At 41.5% G+C, this 25,758-nt stretch overlaps 1 protein-coding gene across 1 annotated transcript in view; it reads right to left on the bottom strand.

Annotated features, from left to right (window-relative positions):
• Window positions 1-25,758, bottom strand: part of ALK (ALK receptor tyrosine kinase) — a 564,868-nt gene that overhangs the window by 70,872 nt on the left and 468,238 nt on the right. Inside the window, exon 11 of the mRNA XM_083434390.1 lies at window positions 25,289-25,414. Within this exon, the coding sequence (XP_083290516.1) occupies window positions 25,289-25,414 (126 nt within the window). The remainder of the gene's footprint in view (window positions 1-25,288; window positions 25,415-25,758) is intronic.

The raw sequence follows: 25,758 nt of genomic DNA, 5'->3' as shown, positions 1-25,758 counted from the left end.
GTGCGACAAAGTAAATGTGATGTTAATGATTTGGCAGTGCTACCACAGTCTGCAAAAAAGAAGCTAGTCAAAAGAAAAAGAAAGAAAGAAAGAAAGAAAGAAAGAAAGAAAGAAAGAAAGAAAGAAAGAAGCTTGCTGAGAAGAAGATGCATTGCAATGTGAGCGGTACAGGCTAATCCTAGTAACAGTAGCTCGTGCCAAGAAAGGGGAGAAATGAATACAATTCCAAATGTTGTTAATGTGAACCATTTGCAGGGTGTGGTAACTTCACTTAGTAAAGAATTGCAAGAGGAGGGAGGTTAATTACCTTATCCAGTCAGAGTTATATGCAAAGGTTATCTTGTGGTGACTGTTGTGGGTGGGTGAAATTGCTGCCTTGTTGCATCCCTGCATTGGAGCAAACATGGTTATGATTGTGCTGCTGCATCAAAAGTGGCAGTGAGAATCTGAAAATCTGGAATTTGGAATCTAGAATCTGAAGTTAAGAATGTAAGAAAAGCCTGCTGGCCTATCTAGTCCAGCATCCTGTTCTCACAGTGGCTGAACAGTTGCCTCTGGGAAACCAGCAAGTAGAATTCAAACACAAGAGCACTCTCCCCTCCTGTGGTTTCCAGCAGCTGGTATTCTGAAGGACTGCATCCTCTTAACTGCGGAGGCAGAGCATAGCTATTGTGACCAGTAGTCATCAATAGCCCTCAACTCTATGAAATAAAATAATGATTTTTTAAAAAATATTTGGATTTGATTCAGACATAAGGATGAAAGAATTTGGAAGCCAGTGTGCTGTAGTGGTTACAGCATCATACCAGGAGAAGGAAGGCCTGGGTTCAAGCCCCCATTTAGGTGTGAAGCTCACTCAAGCAATTTTGGGCTCAGCCTAACCGGTTTCACAGGATTGCTGTGAGAACACAAGGTGGGAGGGAGAACCATGTAATAAATATTTCCCCTTCCCTTCCATGGCTTCACTCTGTCCCTTTGTTCTACTTCTCCTAGATCCTGGTTAAGCCAAAATAATTTTTAAACTAAATTTCAGAATGGAAGCATATGTTATTTTCTATCACTTCCACTTTCTTCAGTTCATTTGCATCTTCATTGATACAAACGACCATTAAAAAATCTACCTTCGTGTGTGTGTGATTGCATCTAGATTCCTTGTGGGCATGTTACTGGTGGTATTTTAATGATGTGCAAATTCAAATCCTGCACATTGCTAAAAGTCCTGCACACTGATAAACTCTAGGCGAACGCACAAAATAGCAATCTTAATACAATCATGATATGCTTGATCACACTGAAACAGGTACAAGCACTGCCAAAACAAAACAAAAGCAATTTGTACATGTAGCTTTGTTTATGTAGAAAAGTGTCTGTGTGTGTGGAGATGCAAATGAAGGGACTGACGGAGGTGGCAAACTGCATCCAAAATTCAGAATATAAAATGGAAGGAGAAAGGATTCTGTACGCTGTGTTTTCACTTTAGAAGCAAAATCAGGGTAACTCACAACACCCAGAATGGGGAATAACTTCCAGAAGAACACAGAAGAACCCCTAATCAGAAGGGGAATTAGGAATAAACGCTGGAGCCAAGAGCTGGCCTTTTGGGTACGTGGCATTATTCTCCATTCCAATTTTCCATCCCCTTAGTTTATTAAGCCACTAAATGTATATGAAGATGCCATTTATATAGTCTGAATCTGAATATAAATATGAAAGAACTGAGTCACAGACTGATCTAATTCCCCTACCCACCCTGGGTAATTTCCATGAAACTCACATTGATCTAAAATCTGTATGTAACATTTGCCCAAAGCCTTAAGAATATCAAAACAGGTATTCAAAGCTCTTTTAAACACTGACTACATTGCCTCAGAGGAGGTCATTTCCATAAAAAACACGAATGTTTCTCCTTTGTATATTATTGATTCCCCCTCCCCTCTCTTCCCTCCATGGACCGAGGAAAAGAAATCTTCCGGGTGTCACACATATGCCATTAAAACGTCATACAGATTGGTTTCTACAGGTTGCCACATGTTATGGTAGTTTTGAGTAATTCAATTTGGAGCACAGCTTTTGATCTCCACAGATGAAAGTAGCGGCGCTGAAATGGAACCCCTTTAACTAGCTCGAGAGACTGCAGTGTAGCATTTTCCATCTGCAAACAACCGTAATGCTGTTGTGCATTGTACTGGCAAATGCATGGCTCTCTCTTTGTTCTGCAGTGCAGAACACAGAGATACAACGTTGGTTGGATAATCTTATTACCCAGAGCACGCCGCATGCTGCAAGCCCCAGTCTTGGTTTTTTTAACAAAGTTGCTGAACAAAATCTCAGTTGCTCAAATTTTCAAAAGCAGCAAACTATTCCCTGAACTACTGGCATCATGGCTGAGCTCTTAACTTTGAAAAATCAAGGTACAGACTGGGCCAGAGTTAGACCAGAAGGCAACCTCAGGCAAGGCACATCTTCAGCTTCCCCACTATTGTTTCCAACTTCTAAATACCTTGTTTTTATTGCACTTGCATTGCATTTTATGACTTTGAATTATACACAGTAGATTACATCTTATTCTTTGCATCAATACTTCTAAAACTAATATAAACAACAAGGGTGACAACGGGCAGCCTTGTCTCGTTCCTTTAGTTATTTTACAATTCTCAGTCAGTACATTATTTACTATCAAATTAGCTATCAAATTTACTATCAAATTTACTATCAAATATACCAGTTTTGGTTTCTCTTTTTCCAGAAGGTTCAGTTCTCCACATTTTCACATTGTTTTATGTGTGCCTTTTTGAAGTGCACATGAAGATATTTCAGCATGATTTTCTCCCAATATACACACTTTTGTGTGAAATTCTGCTTAACATATGCATCTTTGCAAAACAATTTCCCCTAATATAATGCATTTAAATGTTATTTTCACTATTGAAATGCATTCATAAGCACACTTTACACTATCATGTGCATTACTGTGCACACCACTGCTAAATTTGGAGAAGTCCACGTTCTGTACTATGTGTTTTTGTTTCGGAAACTGAAAATTAGGTAAGTTCACGTTTAATTGTGAACTGATCCCAATATCTCCCCTATCCCATAGTCTACTTCAAACTTCAAACTGTAGGTGAAGATTCACAAGACTGAATTCTCTGCAGGAGTCAGAGCAATATATATTGGCCAGCTAATTTGATAGTAAATAATGTACTGACTGAGAATTGTAAAATAACTAAAGGAACGAGACAAGGCTGCCTGTTGTCACCCTTGTTGTTTATATTAGTTTTAGAAGTATTGGTGCAAAGAATAAGATGTAATCAAGAAATTAAAGGTATAAGAGTGGGACAGACACAATATAAACTGAAAGCATTCACAGATGACATGGTGATATCTGTAGAACCAAAAGAGTCAATCTCAAAAGTATTACAACAGATAATTTTTTTTGGAGATGTATCAGGTCTTAAGATTAATAAAGATAAAACCAAACTCTTGGTAAAAATATGAATGATGAGAGTAAAAATAAATTACAAGATGTGTCAGGACTAAAGATTGAAAGGAAGGTCAAGTATCTAGGTGTATGGTTAACTGCAAATAATATAAATCTATATAAAGATAATTATTTAAAAACCTGTGGAGATATTAAAAGAAATCTGCAAATTTGGAGTAGAATGAAACTTTCACGGTTAGGCAGAGTGTTTACTATAAAAATGAATATTGTCAAGAATGTTATTGTTGTTTCAATCAGTTCCATTAATTGGCAAGACAGATTGTTTCAATGTATGGCAAAAACATATTTCTAAATATATCTGGCAAGGAAAAAACTTGAGAATAAAATGTAAAATATTGATAGATGCAAAAGAGAAAGGAGGTTTCTTCCTGCCAGATATGAGATTATATTACGAAGCATTTTGTTTTTGTTGATTGAAGGAATGGATGACACAGGAGAATCCAGATACCTTAGATTTAGAAGGTCATGATAATATTTTTGGTTGCCACGCCTATCTGTGGTAGAAAAGGTGAAAGTAAAGGAAGGTTTTACAAATCATATAATCAGGAAAAATCGTATAGAATATGGGATAAATATAGAAACTTAGTGGAGACAAAAACTTTGGCTCTCACCGTTGGAAGCCATAGCAGTTAAGAAAAAGAATAAGATAGAAGGCTGGGCAACTTATAGAACTTTATTAAAGCAAGAACAAGGTAAGTTTAAATTGAAAGAATTTAAGGATTTATCAGGAAAGTTAACAACATGGATACAATATCATCAACTGAATGAAGCATTTAAGAAAGATAAGAAACTAGGGTTTGGGGAACAAATATCAGAAATGGAGAGATCTGTTGGAATGTAATGTTAAAGTGCTGTCTAAAATGTATAAGATATTATTAGACTGTCGAACAAAGGATGAGCAAGTAAAATCTTCAGTGATACATTGGGCAATAGAGATTGGTTAAGAAAGATATGGAAGCAGGGGAAAGATTTTGGAATACAGATATAAAATTTACAGTATGTTATGCTTTAAGAGAAACTAAATGAAAATGTTATATAGATGGTATCTAACACCGAGTAAACTAGGAAAAATGTATAAATCAAAATTGAATAAGTGTTGGAAATGCAAAGAGAAAGAAGGTATTTTCTATCATATGTGGTGGTCTTATAGCAAGATTAAAGCTTACTGGGAAATGATATACAATGAATTGAAAAAGATATTTAAAATAACATTTGTAAAAAAAAACCCAGAAGCTTTCCTTCTGGGAATTTTAAGGGTATACCTAAACAGTATAGAAATGAATTCATGCATGCGACTACAGCAGCAAGAATATTATTGGCTCAAAAATGGAAAGAATAAGTTCCGACAAAAGAAGACTGGATACAAAAACTCACGGATTATGCAGAAATCACGAAACTTACCAGAAAAATAAGAAATCAAGACAACAAACTTTTTATAAAAGAATAGGAATGGTTTATTGAATATGTACAAATAAATAAGGACACTGGCAGGATTATTGTAATAACCTGTAGTTTCTTAAGAGTAAATAATTAAAGTAGATGAATAAAAGAATAAGTTAAGTTAGTTCAGAATATGAAGGAAATGATAAATATAAATTTAAGGAACCGCAGAAAGAGGAGGAAGGAAGTCAAGTTTTGAAATGTTAAAATGATTGTAAAACTATTGAAATATATATAGCTGAAAATTACAAAAAAAGAGCATCTGAGTAGTAACAAGTGACCCCCTGCTTCAGTGCCGGATTTACTTATAAGCTAAACAAGCTATAGCTTAGGGCCTCATTCTCTTGGGCCCCAAAATAATTTTAAAGGAAAAAACCCTGGATGTTCATTTCCAAAATATAAGATAAAAAACAAATAAAATAAAAGCTACATACAGCAACAGTGGCAAATGGCTTTAGATACCTGTTAGGTCCATAAATTACCATATAGCATATATTCAACATAAAAAACAGTGACAATTTGTTGTTGACAAAGGACAGCGGGACATATAAAGGGCCCCATTACCTTCAGTAGCTTAGGGCCTCATCAAACCTAAATCCAGCCCTACCCTGCTTCTTAGCTTCCCTACTTTCTGCAGTGGTGTCTTTGTTCTCATTCAGCCTGCCCACCTTGCCAGCACAGCTCATTTTGTCCCTAAGTTTTAGTCCCAGCCAAACTGATATTTTGCTTCCCTCAGAGACTATGCCAAACATTCCAAGCTCCCTGATTCAGTCTCTCACAATTAAGCGTGTTTATGGTCATTCTATAAACATAGAATCCAAACATAAAATCCAAAAGCTGTGTTGCCTCCATTACAAAAAAAGAAAAGAATGCCTAAATGATTTATAGTATATATTACAGAATGCCTGCATCTGGTTTGCAGAATTTGCTCTCCTCATTTCAGAGGCTGGAATAAAGAATTCATAAGACCCTGAACATAGTGACTCGCACATCCCTACGCAGCGAGGAACGTTGTCAGTGTGAGTCATTCTGAAGCTGAACTTTTCTGCTCTTGTATAGCCAAAGTTCAGTCTGTAGGTCTTCCATAGCCACTGTAAAGAATAGCCTATGCAACTGTGAGCATCTCAGAGGTAATTTTAGAAAACTCAGTCAGGTCTGCAGAGAGAAAAGGCACACATATTCTGCTGGAATGGAAAGCAATTTTGCAGTTCACAAATGCGAGCAAGCAAGTGTAAGGAGAATGGCAACAAGCATGTTAGCTGTGCCTCACAGGTCTAAGTGCATTAACATAAGTAGTTCTGAGCCAATGCTTAATTAAGCAGATTTGCTCAAGAAAAGCTTTTATTAAGATTGGAGAAGATAAAAGCATCACAACCTTACATGCACCATAAAAGTAGCCGTAACTGGCATAAAACATTCTCTCCACACACTGAGCAATGCATAATATAACTTTGGAACTTCCCCCCCAAAGAAGTAGCTGTAATATTTGGTTTTTTTTGTGGGGGGAGGGGACATGCAAGAGTATCGTGGCACTTTAAGGACAGATTTATTGTGACATAAGCTCTTGTGGACTAGAGCCATGGTCATCAGATGCATGAAGAGTGATCCTCAATTGGCAGATATCCATCCCATCCCATTCCTCCATCACTTTTGCACTGAACTTGGATGATCCAATGCCTATCTGTCTGGAAATAGAATGGGGCCACCCAAAAATAAGGTAGTGATATTGACATACTTTGGAGACTCCCTGGATATGCAGAAGTATATTAAATCAAAAGAAATAAGCAATGGAATACCCCCCACAAGATCATGTGTTCAGGGAGCTTTCAGGATCTGTTTGGAATACTGAGGAGTAAGTCATGGGATGTTGAGAGTTCCTGGTTAAAAGAAAAAGGAAAGGAGGGAAATTGGCCTGCTTGAGTCCCTAGCAGCTTAACGGGGAAATATGAGGTTGATGCAATAAGGCTATAAAATAACACTCAGCCCATCCCCACATAGAGAGAAGTATCTGGAGTGAGGAAAAAGGCATCTCCCCCATTTCCCACTCTTCAGAAACTTCTGCCCCCTATATAGTAATGTTACCAGAGTTGAGGATGCAAAAGCACACATCATTCTAACAAGTTCGTGAATATTAGAAATTACTGAATGCTGGAAACTACTAAATGCTTGGAGTCTTCTCCTGGGATAGAAGTCGTTAAGCATGACAAAGGTGTTGATGGCCCATCAAAGGAAGAAGCTTGGATCTGTGAAATGGAGGGTAATATGGATATGATACACACAGGGAAAATGTTGTCCTTTGTACCATCTTTTCAGTGTTTTTGCCTGGCTAGAATGTGTTCTCAAATTCTGATAAGGACTCCTATCTACCTGGATGGAGGGCAGAGAGAGGGATGTGAGTGGGTGGAGACTAGCCTACTGTACAAAGGTAAAATTTACATTAATCTACTTGCTTTCCCCTCTGTCCCTACATACCTCTGGCATGTGACTTTTTTGGTTGCCAAGAAAGGAGTGCAGTGTATCAATCCTGCCCTATAGTCCTGAGCAGGGGTAGGCAACCTAAGGCCCGTGGGCCTGATGCAGCTCAATTGCCTTCACAATCTGGCCCACGGACGGTCCAGGAATCAGCATGTTTTTACATGAGTAGAATGTGTCCTTTTATTTAAAATGCATCTCTGGTTAACTTGTGGAGCATAGGAATTTGTTTGTTCACCCCCCCCCCAAAATATAATCCAGCCCACCACATGGTCTGAGGGATGGTGGACCGGCCAACAGCCGAAAAAGGTTGCTGACCCCTGGTCCTGAGGCTGCAAAGTCAGTGGTTGCTAATACAAAACAAAGAACATATGCATTTAAACTATGCATAGCTTTGGTCTCGGTTTGATTCTGTTAGCTTGTTTGCTTGGTCTCTTAATCCCTATTTTGATGCCAGAGATGACATAATACAAGGAGGTATATATTTGCCACTCAATTTCAGGGAAGGAAGAATGATTCAAATTCACTATCCCAAATGTGCACTGAAGGCAGCCAGACAAAACACACCACCAATATCTTCCAAGAAACAGTAAGGAAGGAAACTTTTCATTTCTGTTGTTTCTGCTTAATAGTGTCCCTGTGTGCAATGGAGTGGGACCTATAGCCATTACCTCCCTCAGCAATGAGAGGGACAAAGGTTAATGGTGGAGGGAAATGTGAAAGATGGCCTTCAAGCCAGCAGTGGATCTTCACAGAATCCAAGCTGTATATATATATACAGCTAAGTACAGAAACTGAAAGGATGTAGAATAATGAAAGGGGTAATGGGCCTTTCTGCTCTGTGGAAATTATTAAATGGCCTTCCCAGCAGTGCAAAAGGAGTACTGAAGGAAGACAGGGAAATTGCAGAGAAGCTAAATGAATCATGCATGGCAGCTTTCACTGTGCAGGATATTAGAGACACCCACATCTGAGCCGTTGTTTGAGGGGGAATGAAATCTAGACCACTCTGTTAGGGAGAAGTGACAATTGGATTAAAATTCTGGATGCCAAACTAAAAAGAAGCAGCCAAGGAAAGGAGCATGTGAAAGCTTGCTTCTACGTGTGCGGCTGAAAGGGTCGGAGGCTGCATTGAACCAGCTGGGGACAGCCTTGCAACCATGTGTGTGTGAGTGGGTGTGGGTGTGTGCCTGAACTCCATCCCTCCTTGCTCTGCTCAAATAGGTTCCTACTCCTCTGGCCTCAGTGGCCTCAGTGACCTGCTATACAACCTGTGTCCCGTCTCTGTAGTGGCCATAATGGTTGCAGGCCCTTGTGCAAAATACATTTTGCTCCTCTCCTAATTTACTTCCATAGCACAGCTATATCCTTCTGAGTGAAGATGAAACGTTGACCCAGTTCACACATAACATTAAGCCAAACCACAGTTTAGTGTGAATGTACTAGTGTGAATGCTCCCAGAGAGAGATTGTGACCATTCTCCTCCATCTCTAGTCCTCTTCCTGTACCATGGTGAGCTAAGCCAAGGTTTGACTTAGCATGTTGTTGCAACCTAGGCTTGTGGTTTGCTCACTTCAGACAACCATAAGCTCTAGTCATTGTTTGCTCTATGGTTTACTGCTTGTGCTTTGCCAGGGTGGGGTGGGGAGGAAGTGCCTAGGGAAGTGCAACTCCGGGACCATTTTTTAAAGCAGCAGAAAGCACTTAGACCATCAGGATTATTGACAGAACTCCCTAACAAGGTTTTAGTGTTTTTTTATTATTGCATATTTGCATGATCTTAGAATGTTGTACAGACTTAGAATTGGCTTGGCCGTGAGGGTGAGTGGCTGTGACTATCATGAAGGGACCCTGCACTCCTGAATTTGCCTTTTTTCTCAGCCCAGTATACCTGAAGGAGCATCTACACCCCAATCGTTCAGCCCGGACACTGAGGTCCAGCTCCGAGGGTCTTCTGGCAGTTCCCTCACTGCGAGATGTGAGGTTACAGGCAGAGGGCCTTTTTGGTAGTGGCGCTCACCCTGTGGAACGCCCTCCCATCAGATGTCAAGGAAATAAAGAACTATATGACTTTTAGAAGACATCTGAAGGCAGCCATGTTTAGGGAAGTATTCATACTTGATGCTTTATTCTATTTTTAATCTGTTAGGAGCCACCCAGAGTGGATGGGGAAACCCAGCCGGATGGGTGGGGTATAATAATAATAATAATAATAATAATAATAATAATAATAATACACCCAACATTAGAGGCAGTTGGGAGACTGGGATGGTACAAATGTACTGGCAGGAGTATAGTCTTCTGACTATACTCTCCTATTCACTCTTATGAGCAGGGTGTGGAGTGTTGTTCTTGAGGATATTATAGCAGCAAGGGCAAAACCTGCCTTCCACTGGGTAGCCCAGCCAAGGGCCTACTGTATGTGTCCATGAAGAGCAAGCAGAGATGTACCACACATATGCACACCCAAGGCCCTTGAAATGCAGGAGCTGCCTCTTCTTGCAGAGAGACTTTGCTCATTACAATTACGGGCATTTTGCAGACAATAAATATTGACAAAACACTCTCCTTTACTTCGGCAGTCACCATAGAGGCTATCCAATCCCATCACCTATCCCAACACATCCGCCGTGAATGTATGGGAAACCAATCTTTTCGGGGTTGGAGCTGTTCACTCAGTGAGTTAACTGCCACTTAATATAGAAATACTATTCTGCAGACATCTTTATTGCATTATGCCAACAGTTCAGTTAGTATAATTGCATGTGAAGAGCCAACAAATGTAATTTTCTTGTACTTAGTATTTGCTCCACTGTTGCTTTCAGCTCCTTCATCTGATTAACTAACGTGACTCAGAGGCCTTCCGAGAATCAGCCACATGGCCCTTGAAGCAGGACCTCCTCTAGCGCTAGACTCTAAAGGGCCTGTGGAAACCAGCTGTCATGGAGAGGGCAGAAGATGGAGCTGGGGTGGATGGGTGGGGAGAGAAACAACAGACGGTCCCATCTGAAACACAAAGCAATGTGTCAAAATCTGATGTTGGCCACAGGAGGAAAATGGATTAATGAAGATGATTCAGACGTTGACAAGTTGACAAGAGATTTGAGAGAGAACTGGGGACAGGGGGAGGAAGAGAAGTTACTTCTTAACTGCTTAATGAGACAGATCTTTTATCAACAGAGTTTGGAACAAGCAGGGTGCAATTCAGGGAGAAAAATGAGGCTTAAGCATTGAATATTTGAGAGCTATATTTATGAATATGCCTAGGTGAGCTAGGAACCTACCAATGGTACATACAGCCTTTCTTATTTGCCGCATATGTAAGAACGTCCCTCATTACAACTGGAGGGTAAGGACTGCCCACAGTGGTCCTGCATCCATGAATTTGATTTACTTTGATTGTGTACAAGGAAAATCCAAACTGGGAGTCCAGGAAAAGCCAGAGATCAGAGGATAAGCCAAGAAACTGGTCTAGGTAGAGCACAGGACAGAAACAATGTCCGGGAGAGGTGGAAGTAACAAACCACACAAACTACAAGAAGGCCATATGATGGGGGAGATACTGACAGCGATAGACTAAACTCTCAACCACAGAATAACCTTGTTGCTCAAACTGCTGAGCAGAATTGCAATTAAATTATCAACATTCCTGGGTCTCATGCCTCATTGGTCACCACACAAACACCGTTCTTGCAACATTTTGAAGCAAGTGGTTCTCAATGCCTTTTTAGCACCCTGGGAGTGAAGGTTGTATTTTTTTAACAGCACTTGAAACAGTACAATAGCAAAAATTACACAAAGTAATATTCAAAAGGAGTGCCTACAACAGCACAGGGGAATAAGAATGCAGCTATATTTACATTTGAGTAAGTAGGCAGTGGATTTCACCTCAGAATACGTGATATGTAGCCTAGTTGATTTCACAGCCATATGTGATAAGAGAACCCTATCTAGTGAGTTACATTACCAGCTAGAAAACTTGTCTGATTCATTTTTCCTACTTGTGCTACTGGAAAGCTAAAGGTAAAGGGACCCCTGACCGTTAGGTCCAGTCGCGGACGACTCTGGGGTTGCGGCACTCATCTCGCTTTATTGGCTGTGGGAGCTGGCGTTTGTCCGCAGACAGCTTCTGGGTCATGTGGCCAGCATGACTAAGCCACTTCTGGCAAACCAGAGCAGCGCACGGAAACACTGTTTACCTTCCCACCAGAGTGGTACCTATCTACTTGCACTTCGTGCTTTCGAACTGCTAGGTTGGCAGGAGCAGGGACCAAGCAACGGGAATTCACCCCGTTGTGGGGATTAGAACCGCCGACCTTCTGATCAGCAAGCCCTAGGCTCTGTGGTTTAACCCACAGCACCACCTGAATCCCTGTTGTGCTACTGTACCATAGTGCAATTGTGAAAGAAAAAAAAGTGTCCATAGAAAAGGGCCTGAGGATTTCAGCTTTACAGGATTACAGCCAGAATATGCACAGATTTAAGCACTGCTATTTTTAATGTAACCTGCTGATTAAACAGCTAATTAAAGTATGCTGGTTGAGGAAACCTCACTCCTGGAAGCAAGTAATTTCGGTTACATGTACACCGTATGTTTAAAGCACATCTACACCACTTCAACAGTCATGGCTTCTCCCCAAAGTTTTCTGGGAACTGTAAGTTTACTCATCACAGAGCTACATTTCTCAGAACCCTTAAATTGTGTCCTCCCTAAAAGACGGCATGTGTTGCGGTGAGACCTGGAGACTGACCACTGAGAGGGGGTTGTACCCGTGCCTGAGTCCAGGGGGGCATCTGGGAGGTGAACATAGTCTGTACCCGGCTTTTCGCCTACCCAGGTGTTCACCCTTGGCTGACCTGTGCTGGTGCCCTGGGTCAGCGCTGCCTGCAAGGGTGCAGGGAGTTAGTCGAATCAGAGCCTATGCAACCACTCACATTCTGTAATCAGTAAAGTTGTGGCCTAAATTCTGCCAAAAACCAAAACTAAAATTTGAGTCAAGCGTGACTTTATTTAGGGTGGAGGTCTCTGGGTCAGAACATGCAAAAACAACAGTTCCAACGATACTTTGGGGAAAGCCGTGTGCTTTAAAAGCATGATGTGGATGCAAGAAGGGCGAGAGCCAGTAGATTCAGGAAAAGGACTTGCAGTGCAGGACATGGAGTGGGCCTGAGACCAGAAGCTCTGCTGGTAAACAACCGAGAATGGAAGGCATCCCCAACCACGTGGTGCCCTTTCCTCACTGTGCCTCAATAAGGCATTTTTGTTTCCACATCTGCAAAGAGACTGTGTTGCTGTGCTTCTCTTTCAATCCTGAATGGACTTTCCGTGGCAAGAAAAAAGATAGAAGCAGTACTGGGGTGGCTGTAATTGCCGTGCACCACCTGGTCCCCTGTAAAATTGTGCAAAGGGGGCAATTTTAATGGTGATTGCATATTGGAAAACCTCATCTGGAAGCCAAGTGTCAGAAGTCCCAAGTTCAATCCCTGATGTATCCAGTAGGACTGGGCTTGGGACTTGTTTGAAACCCTGGAAAAAATGCTGCCTTCTAGTGTCAACTCTAAAGAGTCAGATGGACTTGTGGTTTGGATTTCTGTAAGGTAGCTTCCTATGTTCTCATGTAAGAGGAAAAGTGAGTTGAATGGAAAGTACTTACTACACAACAGATCTAGCTGGACAAAGGAGATGTGCATCAAAGGAAGAGAAATGGTTGCAAATACCAAGGATGACACATATTAAAACTCTTCTTATATTCCTGTTTTTCACCTTCCAACCTTTATCAGGTGCATTGGCGGTATTTATGACCAAGTCTACATGCTCTCAAAAAGTTGTCACCTGTCTGCCTCACGGTCCTTTGTTCCCAAAGTCATGTCTTTCCCTGCTTCACACTTTTATAGATCCTTAGTTGTCATAACTGTCTTTTACTTCTCTCATGCTGAACGTCTCTGCCTTCTCCTGTGCTTCCTTTCCTTTCTCTCTCATTTATTTTCAGGAAACACACTTTCCCTCTCAAACCACTCAGCAAAGAATCTACCAGACTATAAAAGCATGCACTACCATGCTTCTTTTTATGGTGAAATCTCTACAGGATCTGCTGCCTCGGGGTAGGTTAGCATAGGCTACAGAGAGTATTTTCAGTACCAGAAGTAGATGGATTCGGGTACAGGCAGGGAGGAAAGTGGGAATTTCCAGAGAAGACTCACAGGCATTTGAGGATGCTAGAAGAGAAATCATTACAGGGCTTGTTGATAGCAGAGATTACATGGCTGACTATCCAGGTTCCTACTCAAGACATGCAGACAGAGGCTGTTATGTAGAAGTAAGAAAGAGATCTTTATTCAAACAAGTAATGGTGCAGGTTGAGAAGCAGACATAATGTTCAGGCGTCACAATTCATAGTTCAAGAACAAGGCAAGAAGTTCTGAACTGGACAGAAGCAATGGAGATGTCCCAACAGTTTTCAAGCCCCGCCCATCAAGCTTTTAAAGATGAGATGCAACACACTCACAAGACTCACTTTGTGGGTATGTCCGGAAAATCGTCCTGATTTCTCCAGTCCTCCTGATACAGCCTCTTGCATGGATGCTAACTTACAAATATATCATGAGGTTCACAAGAGGGCAGTATCTCCTATGAATCTGGGGTTTATAAGTGGAATGTCAAATATTGACATGAGCCACCTCCAGCAAGTAAGTCAACCAAGCTACTCAGGTGCATGTGTAAGTTGTCCTTTGTCACAGTGTCCTGCACACATTCTCAGTATCATCTCAATGCTCAGTCATTATGAAGCTCTGGGAATTTAATTAGTGAATATGATGTAGAAAAGCAACACCATTCGGTGGAAGAACTAGTATGTTTTCCTGTGTGGACCAGTCACTAAAGATGAGTTCATACATTAAGCATTTGTTACAAAGTGCAAGTGCAGAATCACACCCTCAGCTAGTTCCAGAGTCCAATATATAGAGGAGTTATCAGCACAATTAAAAGGAGCAGTGCTAAAAAGGGGTTTGCTCTGAACTGGTCTGAAAATAGATGAGTCTGAAAAGAATGAATATTCAACACTTTTTCTGGAATTAGCTGACCTACCCATTAGGGAGATCAACAGGAGACTGCCAATCCCAAGATGGTCATAGATATAGCATAAATTCCATGGAGGAACAATTAAGACAATGGAACTTCTCCAGATGTATGCCTACATCATCTAATGTGGTGCATTTTAGCTGGTTCTTCGGTTGTGTGGGCTTTCAGGTCAGTTCAGGGACTCAGCAGAGGGAAGCAAGATTTTATCACTCTCTCTCAGTTGCAACAGAAACTGTGGCTCTTTGTTTTAATCTGATTTGCTAAGAAGGAAATGCTACAGCCTGTGAGCTATCAAAGAAGCCAAAGATCACATTAGTTGTAATTACTTTTTGCTGGCTCCGATTGATCATTGCCCTCCAAAGGATTTCACCGTGGTGCTGATGCTGCCAGTTCACCTGCCAGAAGTATATAGACAGCCATGAAACTTCCAACCCTGGCAGGATCAGGCCTTTGCTTCTTGAACTTGTAGCTGGGACTCAAAGGACAAGATTTAGTCATGCCTTATCTAAGGTTCAGGAACATATTTCTCATATTTATTTATGCCTTATTTTCTGGCGTGTCCTTTTTGTACATTGTACTTTTGTTCCAAGGACTTTGAGGTGGCTTACAAGGTGTGTGCCCCCCTTCCCCCATTTTATCCCCGTAAGAACCCTGTGATGTAGCTTTGCCTATGACCCACTAAGCTTCATGGCTGTGCAGTGGGGATGAGAACCCTGGTCTCCCTAGTCTTCTTGCAACATTGTCACATTACGACTTGTGACTGAACACTGGGCTTCAGCCACAGAAAGGGTTAAAGAAAACAAGTAGGTTAAAGTGGTGATGAGTGACGGAGCTGAGCATTTAATTTAATTATAAAAAAATATTTATGTACTACTGTGACATTTAAAATATCAAAGTGGTTTACAACAAGAAGGTTTATATGCAATAAAAACTGTGTGAGCATTGAAAATCAGAGATCATCAACCGACACTTATGAAAAGACGCTTTCTTAATTGCCTGCAGAAGCTTTGCAGTATAGAAAAGTTTTCAGCAATCATTTAGAGGTAAAACTGAAGGTGGTTTCTGAATCTCTATTGGCAGAGCATCCTACAGATCTGGGCCAGTGACATTGAAGGCTCAGCTTCTTGTTGCTGTCAAATTAGCCTCACTAACTTGGGGGAGGACCAACAACAATCAAATTGTAATATAAGCATTTAGAGGTCCTTACAGCACCCTGGAGGGACGCGGGTGGCGCTGTGGGTAAAAGCCTCAGCGTCTAGGGCTTGCTGATTGAAAGGTCGGCGGTTTGAATCCCCGCGGCGGGGTGCGCTCCCGTAGTTCGGTCCCAGCGCCTGCCAACCTAGCAGTTCGAAAGCACCCCTGGGTGCAAGTAGATAAATAGGGACTGCTTACTAGCGGGAAGGTAAACGGCGTTTCCGTGTGCGGCTCTGGCTCGGCAGAGCAGCGATGTCACGCTGGCCACGTGACCCGGAAGTGTCTTCGGACAGCGCTGGCCCTCGGCCTCTTTGAGTCAGATGGGCGCACAACCCTAGAGTCTGTCAAGACTGGCCCGTACGGGCAGGGGTACCTTTACCTTTACCTTTACAGCACCCTGGACCTAAGTTGTTTGGGACTTTGTAAATTAATACAAAGACCTTGGTCCTACCTTGGCTGTAGATGACCAGCTGGTGCAGATGCTTTAACAGTAGTGTCCCAAGGTGGACTGTCCTATTTTGCCCCCTGAGGCAAAATGGGAAGCTGCCATTGCCCTTGCCCACCTCTCAAAGCTTTGCTTACCAGGATCACATGGCTGTGACTTCACTGGAACCCAGAAGCTGCTTTTCCAGTAGTGGCAGCAGCAGGACAGGTGGGTGAGGTGCTCCCTGCCATGGGGAAGGTTAGGAGAAGCTGTGGCGGCAGTGAGCTCTCACATGAGCTCCACAAGATCCCACCCGAAGCTACCACTTCTCCCCCTTCTCTGGTGGCAGGGGCAGGGGAGGGGCCCTCAGGGATGCCACCCCCTGGGATTCGACTAACTCAGTCCACCTCATAGACTCTGATGGTGTCATATCATGATCCCCAACCAGCAGTTTATGCACTTAAATTAATACACTTAGGATTTGGTTGAACTACTGAACTCAGATATTCAAATTAGACTCAAAGTCAGTAACATACACCAATTTACATTTTAATCATCATAAAAAAGAGAGGGATTTCATTATAGGGGTTAGAGAGATGGATTAATATCAAAGACGTCCAGCTTCTAATCTACACTCAGCCATGAAGCTTACTGAGTATGTTTGTGACCTTGGCCAGCCACTCAGCCTAACCTACTTATCAGGATTGTTGTGAGAAAAAAATGAGGGCGGCAGGGTGGGGGGGAACCCTGTACACCCTGTTGAAGTCAGAGGAGGAGAGGTGGGCTTGAAAGGTAATAACATAAACTTTAAAATGCATTGTGAGAATTTGAAATTTCTGCCTCAGTACACTTTGAAATTAAACTCAAAGTGCATTTAATTTTGAGCTGATGATGCAGGATATTTCAGGTTGATGATGCACAACATACAGATTGCATCATTTATACCACAGATTACAGTAACTCGGGGCCCATACATAAAGTAGTGTGGTAGAAATTTAGGGGGGAACTATGGACCTTTGTAAGAAATCAAAGAAAAGTTCTCTAAACTTCAGCTGTGCTTTTAAAATATGTATTCCTAATACTGATGCAGCAACTCAGAGCATGGTATAAAGTTAATCAAGTCTGTAAGGTGCTTTTGGTTATAGCACCGGGCATTTCCATTCATCGCATGCAGCAATGACAGTAGTGCTGGATGCCTTATTGAAGAGGTACTTCTGATACCTTCTATACTGGTCCTGTTAGCAGACACGGATTAGTTGTTTGGTGGGTGGATCACCTCTTCCCCTCCAGAGCAGGCATGGGCAAACTCGGCCCTCCAGATGTTTTGGGACTACAATTCCCATCATCCCTGACCACTGGTCCTGTTAGCCAGGGATGAGGGGAGTTGTAGTCCCAAAACATCTGGAGGGCCGAGTTTGCCCACGCCTGCTCCAGAGCACCAATGAAACGCAAAAATCTGATGTATAGAGATGGCCAAAGCTAACAGGTACTAGAGATTAGAAGGTTCAGTTAAGGCCAGTACACAGGAGGCAATACTAGGTCCTGCTTAACAAGTGGTGGGGAGGAGTGACAGGGACTTCTTTCTCTTGCAAATGATGTTAGGTATGGAACAGGAAGGAGTGTTAGGTTAATACACAGAGGGGGTCAAGTGAAGCTCTCTTGTGATTGGGAACCTATGCAAACAGCTCTATGTGTGGAGGACTCTTATGCAGTGAATGCATGCCAGGGGGAGGAGTGCAGCCTCCTGTCCTCTCTCCATAAATGCTTATTTATTTAATACATAAGCTGAATGCTTGCATGGGGCTACTCTCATTCCTAACAAGCCCTAACACAAGAAAAGAAAAGAAGCATGAATCAACATTTTCAGCCAATTTCCTTTTCTTTTTTGGACATTCCTTTGTGGGAGGGATGGGGGGAGAATTGGTTAAGTTCACATTTTGCTGTGAAACTACCTAATGAGTGCTGTCTGAAGCAACATGCAAAATGATCCTTCGGAATTCACATTTCTGTGAATTTAAGGGTGCAGTTCTACAGCCAAAGAAACTCTGTGCTAAAGAGTGTGCATAAAGATGCACAGTAAAAAAAGAGAGGTAAAAATAGCATACACTTTTTGTAATATTGGAATTTATTCTGTGTTTGCCAAATTCTTTTATTTTTGTCATTTCTGAATTCACTGACACATTCTGTATATTGCATATTTTTATTTCCAAAAATCTGCGTTTTGATGTTTTGAAAGTTTGCTGTAAGCTGCGTTGGGCACAGCTCACTGTAGAAAAGCAGCAGTCAGCCAATCAATCAATCAATCAATCAATACCAAAATGCATTATGTTAGAGGTAATTGCTCTGTGTGAAAGGCAACCCTGAATGCAAAAAATGTGTAAATTCATAGAAATGTGCATTTAAATGCTGACAAACTCTTGTGAAGACTTAAAAAAGCAAACTCGCGCAGAAATGTTGTCCATCCCAATGCACTGTTTAAAGTCTGGATGAGGTATAAAGATTTGCTTGAAAATAAGACTCCAAGGTGGTTGTCCCCAATGGAAGCAAAAGCACTAAAAAAACTCAATATGGAGGCCAATTGGCCAAAATATTGGGAGATTTTAGAGCAAGATGGTGATAAAGTGAAAATACAGAGTTATGATAAATTAAAAAGTAAGGTTCGAGATTGGCTCCATTATCATCAAATAATGGAGGCTTTTAAAATGGATAGAAAAATTGGCTTCCAGGTGGAAAAATCAAAATTGGAAACAGAACTGTTAGAACCTAAAACTAAGATTCTGTCAAGAATGTATAACTTGCTGTTGAAATGGAATACACAAGATGAGGAAGTGAAATCAGCGATGGTTAAGTGGGCCCAAGATTTGGGTCATAACATAATGTTTGCTGACTGGGAAAGGTTATGGACCACTGGTATGAAATTTACAGCATCTAATGCCTTAAGAGAGAATATTATGAAAATGATATACAGGTGGTACATGACACCAGTCAAGCTTGCAAAAATCTATCACTTACCTGACAATAAATGTTGGAAATGTCAAGAGGCTGAAGGTACATTCTTTCACCTTTGGTGGACGTGCCCAAGGATAAAGACATTCTGGGAGATGATTTATAATGAACTGAAAAAAATTTTTAAATACACATTCTTGAAGAAACCAGAGGCCTTTCTCCTGGGTATGGTTAGCCAACAGGTGCACAAGAAGGATAGGACATTTTTTATGTATGCCACAGCAGCAGCAAGGATACTTATAGCACAGTATTGGAAGACCCAACAGTTACCCACACTGGAAGAATGGCAGATGAAAGTCATCGACTACATGGAATTGGCAGAAATGACCGGCAGAATCAGAGACCAGGGTGAAGAGACGGTGAAGGAAGACTGGAGAAAATTTAAGGACTATTTACAGAAACATTATAAGATAATGAACGTTTGATGACATCGGATTGAGGATGGATGGGTATTTGGGAAAAAGTGATCAGAGAAAGATTTAATATTTTGTCAGACTTAAGGAAATGTAACCATTTACTAGACTTTAAGAGTATTAGAAAATTAAAATATGATAGAGGAAAAGAATTTGCAGACAGAATATTTGATTTGGAATACAGAGAAGGAAGGTCTGGGGAAGTCGGAGAAAGAAGTTAATGTAAAGAATATAAGGAGACAAAAATTGTTTTTAATATGTTTATTCTTTTTGTTGTATTTTGCTGTTTTGTGTTTGTGTGTTGTAGTATCTATTTTTCTGTTTTTTTTGTTTTTTTCTGTTTTTACCTTTTTTTCCTTTTAGGTTTAGGTTGTCATAAAACTCAATAAAATATTATTTAAAAAAAAAAGAAATGTTGTCCATCCCTACGGGGTTGTTGGGAAAAATGTGAGGGCTTTTTTGTGGTGTTTACTTTTATAACATTGTGAGGTTGAGTGCTGTTCTTCATTTTAACTTGCAGCCCTGCATGCTGCCTGGAATGCCCATTGAAATATGTCATATCATGTTGTCTTCCCATGGACATTCTTAAAAGTGTGGCCAGACAGGGAGGCTGCCTACAGAGCACCAGAGAGCAGCATGAGCATTACTTTTTAATTAAGAAAAACCAAAACTTTGCACCAGTCCCTTACAACCCAAAGGCAGACTCCCTTGCCATCTGTACTTCCTGGAAGACATTCTAAAAAGCGTGGAAGTCTGTAAAGCAGCACAAAGCTTTAAAGAATTTTAAGAAAGAGAACAGAACTTGACCAAGTTAGTAATGCCATCAATGTATACTTCAAGGAAAAAGCCAACCTCTTGCAACCTCTGAATTTCTCCTAAGATTGCATAAGCTGCAGGGGAGAAAAAAAGCTCCATTCTTTCATATGGGACAAAGAGGTCCACAAAACTGGGAGTGGGGATCTGGCACAATTCTAAAAGATATTTAGAAAGCTCATGAAATACTGCACACCGTGGTTTTATTTATTAACATTACTAGGGGCAGGAGGGACCTAAGAACAGGACAGAAGGCAATGGGAAAGACGAGGAGGGGAAAAGAAATCATTTGCAGAAATGTTCAGAGGGGATCGCTTTCCAATTCAAAGGCTGATATTGATGTGTAAAGTTGTTCAGGTACCAAGCAAGAGAAATCAGAGCCCTGGTCTGCAGCCCAGCTGGTAGACTCGTAAACGCACAACGGGGTACTTTCACTTATTTCTGGTGGTTGTGTTCTCTTCCTTGATGGCTGGATGCCCCTCATCATAGAAGTGACAGTTCTGCATTCCTGCCGGGGAGCAAGGGAATCGGATTCTGCTGCCACTCTGCAGGGGTTGTCTGCCTCTGGTTTGAAAATAAAGCTAAAAGGGATGACAGGGGGTGGACTGTTTCTTCAGCACAGAATGATCAGGTATTTACTTCCTCAGCACAGCCTAATTACGCACCTGAAGCACAACACCAGACACCAACACGAAGATGTAAGGAGCAAAGCAACACCATTTATTTTGTGTTTATTTATACAAGTGATTTACTAGTTGCTCTTCAGCCCAAGCTGCCAGTTTTTCAGAAGGATTAAAAATTAAAAGTACAGCATAACAGATATCAAAGCAGTAGAGCACACCACAAGCAGAATAGATCCAATTCCATTATAATCAAATTAAAAACAAATTAAAGAGCCTACAAGGCTAGGACAAATAAAGACGCTTTCACTTGGTGCTAAGGGAAAACAAAAACAGTGCCAGATGAACTGTCCTAGGAAGGGAATTCCAAATATGAGGTGCCACTGGTGAGAAGGCCCTGACTCCAGCCACCACCTGCCTCACCTCAAGCACTAGGATGACTCAGAGCAGAGCTTTAGATGCCAGTTTCAGTATCTGGGCAGATTCATACAGGAGAAGGTGATCCTTCAGGTGCCCTCATCCCAAGCTATTTAGGGCTTTAGGTCAAAATTGGAACTTTGCATTGCGCTTGGAAACCACCTGGAAGCAAGTATGTTTCAAAACTGGCATAACATCCAGTCCCAGTTATAAACATGCTGCTGTGCTTTGCACTAGTTTCCAAACAGTTCTCAAACGCAGCCCAATGTTCAACACATTGAAATAGCCTAAGTGAGGTGAAACCAGTGCATGGCTAATTGTGAGCAGGCGATCTCTGTACAGTATTAGCCAGAACAGGAGAATTAGACTCAGCTAGTGGAATATGTCTTGAGCCCCAGAATCTATTGGCACCTCTGCAGATGGGGCCAGTTATTGCCATTGTTATCAATGGACACTGGTTCTAATCCTTCCACAACACACAAAGACCTGATTGTGCTGCTCCTGGCAGCAGCTAGGCTCGAAATTGACAAGTGCTGGAAGTCAGCCAATGGGCCCCTCCAATGGGTGTGTGTCTGAATAATATTCAGCTTGTAGACTTTTCTGAGCATATTACAAAACATCAGAGAATAATAAAGGATGTAACAAAACATGACTGATTTTACAGAGTATGGTTCCCGTTGCTTTGCTACATGAATAAGAAGAGAGAAGGTCACCCATCAGTTAACACTTTAGAGAGGTAATCTGACTGTGGTTTGCTCTATAATGCTGGGTATCAGTGTAGTCTGCATTTTCCAGGGTCAGTGGACATCCTTTTGTTTTTACACACTGTTCAATTGATCAGTCCAGAACAGGTGGAACACCACATCCCAGTCCAGGCAAAGAACCCACCTACCCATTTCAGTGTAATTTGTATGGAGCGTTAATTTATTGGCTCCTATTCAAGCCATTACTGACTACTGAAACAAATCTACACTTCCACAGTTTCACCTGAATTTGATGAAAAGAGGAAACAGCTAGGTGTCATCAGCATACTGATGACAAGACATCCAAATCTTTCAGTAACCTCACTCAGTGAGGAGTTTTAGTACAACAATAGTTCTCCGGCCCACCTTAATAAAAGAGTTAAAAAAACAAAACAGGAATGGAATCACTGCATAACCCTTATGGAGTCTCATTGGAATGATTGTTATGTCCATCCAGATTCCATCTTAAGAGTTTTAATAGACGCACACCATATGGCTTTAACGCCAGCCAACTTTTCCCTCCCTTCCCTGCCCCTTCTTAGTTTTGTTTATTATCAAAAGAAGATACATATTTTATGATATTTTAGTTGGCCTAATAAAGGTACTGTCCTAATATGGAGGTGGAGGGACACGTGGTGATCTATGGAGTGAAGCTATTGGTGAGTTTTGCTTATCATGAAACCAACTGAAATACTAAATGAAGCTGAATGCTCTTTGTCTGCCCACTCATTTGTGAACTCTATGCCCTCCTCTGGAAGCCAATAAATTAAGAAAATGCCAGCCAGTTTTGATTTGGCTACAAAGTTTGGTATATATTTGCATATAGTTAATCTGCAAAGGCCTTCCATCAATTACCACACAACCGAGATTGCAAATGTTTGAATGCCAGACTAGATGGGATATTAATTGCATGATGACAATTAACATGTCTAGTTTTTAAAATTTAACAACAGGAGCAGCCAAAAGTAGGAGATGGGGCAGCAGCAATCAGACGAGGATCAGGAATATGATACGCAGGGAGGAGCAGTTAACACTTTCCTGCACATCACAGCTCCCCAACTGCTATTCACCAAGGAGAGAAGTTTCCATTAGCATCAGATCAAACTTTACTGGCTCCTTGGACCACCTTCTCTTTCTACACCCTCTAGACATCTGCAGCAGTGGAGTTATAAAGGAGCAGAGTTCAGAGAAGCAGATATGTCTATCTGCAATCTGTCTGCTGCAACAAGGAATAAGATACCTGAGACCAGCTGTCATCAGAGTCCCTTGTTCAAAACAGTACTTTCCTGATCTGGCTCATAGTAAGTGAGGCATAAATAAAACTATGATTGTTGCAAAATGGTTCCCTGATATTCATGCTACATCAGTTCCCACCACCAACACTACTAAACATTCAGGGTCAATTCTTATGACCTTTTCTGAGTGCGACACCCACAGCTTTTGACAGTAAGGGCTGATTAGAAACTGCATCTTCTGGCTACAGTTGTGAGAATCAGCTCTCCAGAGAGCCAATAAACCATCCATGTAAGTTTTCCAAGGTAGCTTGCCTTCCTCCCCCCCCCCATTTCCCCGATGTTTGGCACAGTAAATATAAATAAATTTGAGCACTTTAGGAACGAATAATGCCCTGACCTGCTTTATTGCCTCTCGTATTGGGGAATGGCAACTCAAGTGCAAGCTTTCTTGCTGCTCTATGCATGTTTTATACAGGACACGTTATAAAACCCACTCAGTGCAAGATGTACGGCCGTTGCAAGCTAATGTCAGAAAATCAAGCGCAGGACCAGGAATCTCCCTCCTTGTCAGCTCCATTGCAAACTGATTCATGGAACAACATTCCAGAAGTGCTTTTTATCTTTGAAAGTGCTGTACAAACACTCTAACTAATGAAAACAGCAGTGGGTGTTGTTAATATCTATGTTTACAGCATTTATCACGGCATTAATACATTTCCTTTGATATGCTAGGTCTATTTTTTTTCAAAAAAAGACGCAGAGTGCAGCATGGCTACAGTAGGTCTACAAATTACTGGCAGCCCTCATCAGTCACCTGTATCTGCAGCCATCAGTTACTTTCAGAAGCATCATAGAACATCAGAAAAGCCACTACTACTATCACCACCCATCGGCACTGCAACTTTTCCATATAAAAGACCCAGATGAGTCACCTTTGGACACAAGCCTGGCCAGCTCTTTCTGGGTGTCAAAGAAAACCAAGCCTTCACATTGTGATTAGGGTAAAAGTCTGCTCAACACCCCATTGATTACGGCAAGGCAGTTGCATAGGCGAAGACCCCATCAGCCAGACTCTCATCTGAGCCGATCCAATAAGGTGTTCTGCTTACATACCTAACAGTTTTTATAGGAAAAAACAAAGTTATCAGAACCTGGTTAACATGAAACAACAAGAAACTAGTTTTGCAGGAAAACAGCATTGCTAGTCGAAAACACTCAAAGGTTCCATGCTTCATCTTTTCATGTTTCACCCGCCTTCATGCTGACTCTATTTTTCCATGCTAAGGGAGATGTGACCTCAGAGTGGAAACTCGAGCCCTGCAGACTCCAGGTCCATGCATTCTGCTTCCACACGGGAAAAATACTGGGAAACTCCCAGTGGCTGACAGCAGTGCTACACCAAGGGGATGGACTACTCTACCACACACCAGAAAAGGCAATAAACAAAGGGAACGCACATGTGCCTTTCAGAGGCATTATGGGCTAGAGAAATGTATGCCAAGTTCATGGCAGATTGGATTAGTTATAGCAAGGATACAGACTTTTGATTTGCCATTGACTTTCTCACAGTGATCAGTTTGCCTTCCTTCAATGCATAATAATAGTAATAATAGTAATAATAATAATAATAATAATAATAATAATAATAATTGGCATTAGGACACTTTTTTTCTAATCATTTCTTTTCCAAAATGGCAACATTCTTGGTTTTGTGAAAATCCTTGCCCTAGCTGTCTAAATAAATACAAGAGATATTTCACAGCCCAAACATGCCAAATTTGCACACTCTCATTTGCTGAAAAAAAGTCACATTGTTTCTCTTTTCATCACCCAATAATCAATAAAGCACTTTACTGTATTTAATGGAAGCTTGCACTTGTGAAGACTTCTGTCCACTTGGAATGATGATTCTCAGCAAGAAACCATTTCCCTACCTCCAAGGCCAACTGGTGCAGGATCCTGTGTTGGCCCTTCTGTAATCTGCCCTTCCCCCCTGCCTCTTTCAGTGAGCAGATTGCCTGCGTCCGGGCTGTTGTCTCGAGATGTCTTCTCTTCATTGACTGGAACACAAAAAAAACCAACAACCTGGTTTATGACTGTGCAGATATGGCGTGTTGGCCCTGGCAAAGGGAGGACAACAACAGCTGGTGGTGGATCAAACTGGGCCAAAGGGTTTGCAACCATAACGCGTGATGGCGTTAAAAGGAAGGGCAGGCTGGCATCCATTGCTGCTGTGGGATCTGAAACAAATGGAGAGGAAAAAACAGGAGGGAAGCAGGGAAGAATACTTAAGATGCTAACAAGGTGAAAGGACATCAGCATGATTGGGGGTGGGAGGCAAATGCAGTGGCTGCTGTTTAATTGTCTACTTTCAACATGCATTTAAAACAGTGGAGTGCAATTC

Source organism: Podarcis tiliguerta (genome assembly GCF_965153285.1).
Source record: "Podarcis tiliguerta genome assembly, chromosome: 3".
Classification (NCBI taxonomy): domain Eukaryota; kingdom Metazoa; phylum Chordata; class Lepidosauria; order Squamata; family Lacertidae; genus Podarcis; species Podarcis tiliguerta.
The sequence above is the reverse complement of the archived record's forward strand: the minus strand, read 5'-3'. Positions and strand labels throughout refer to the sequence as shown.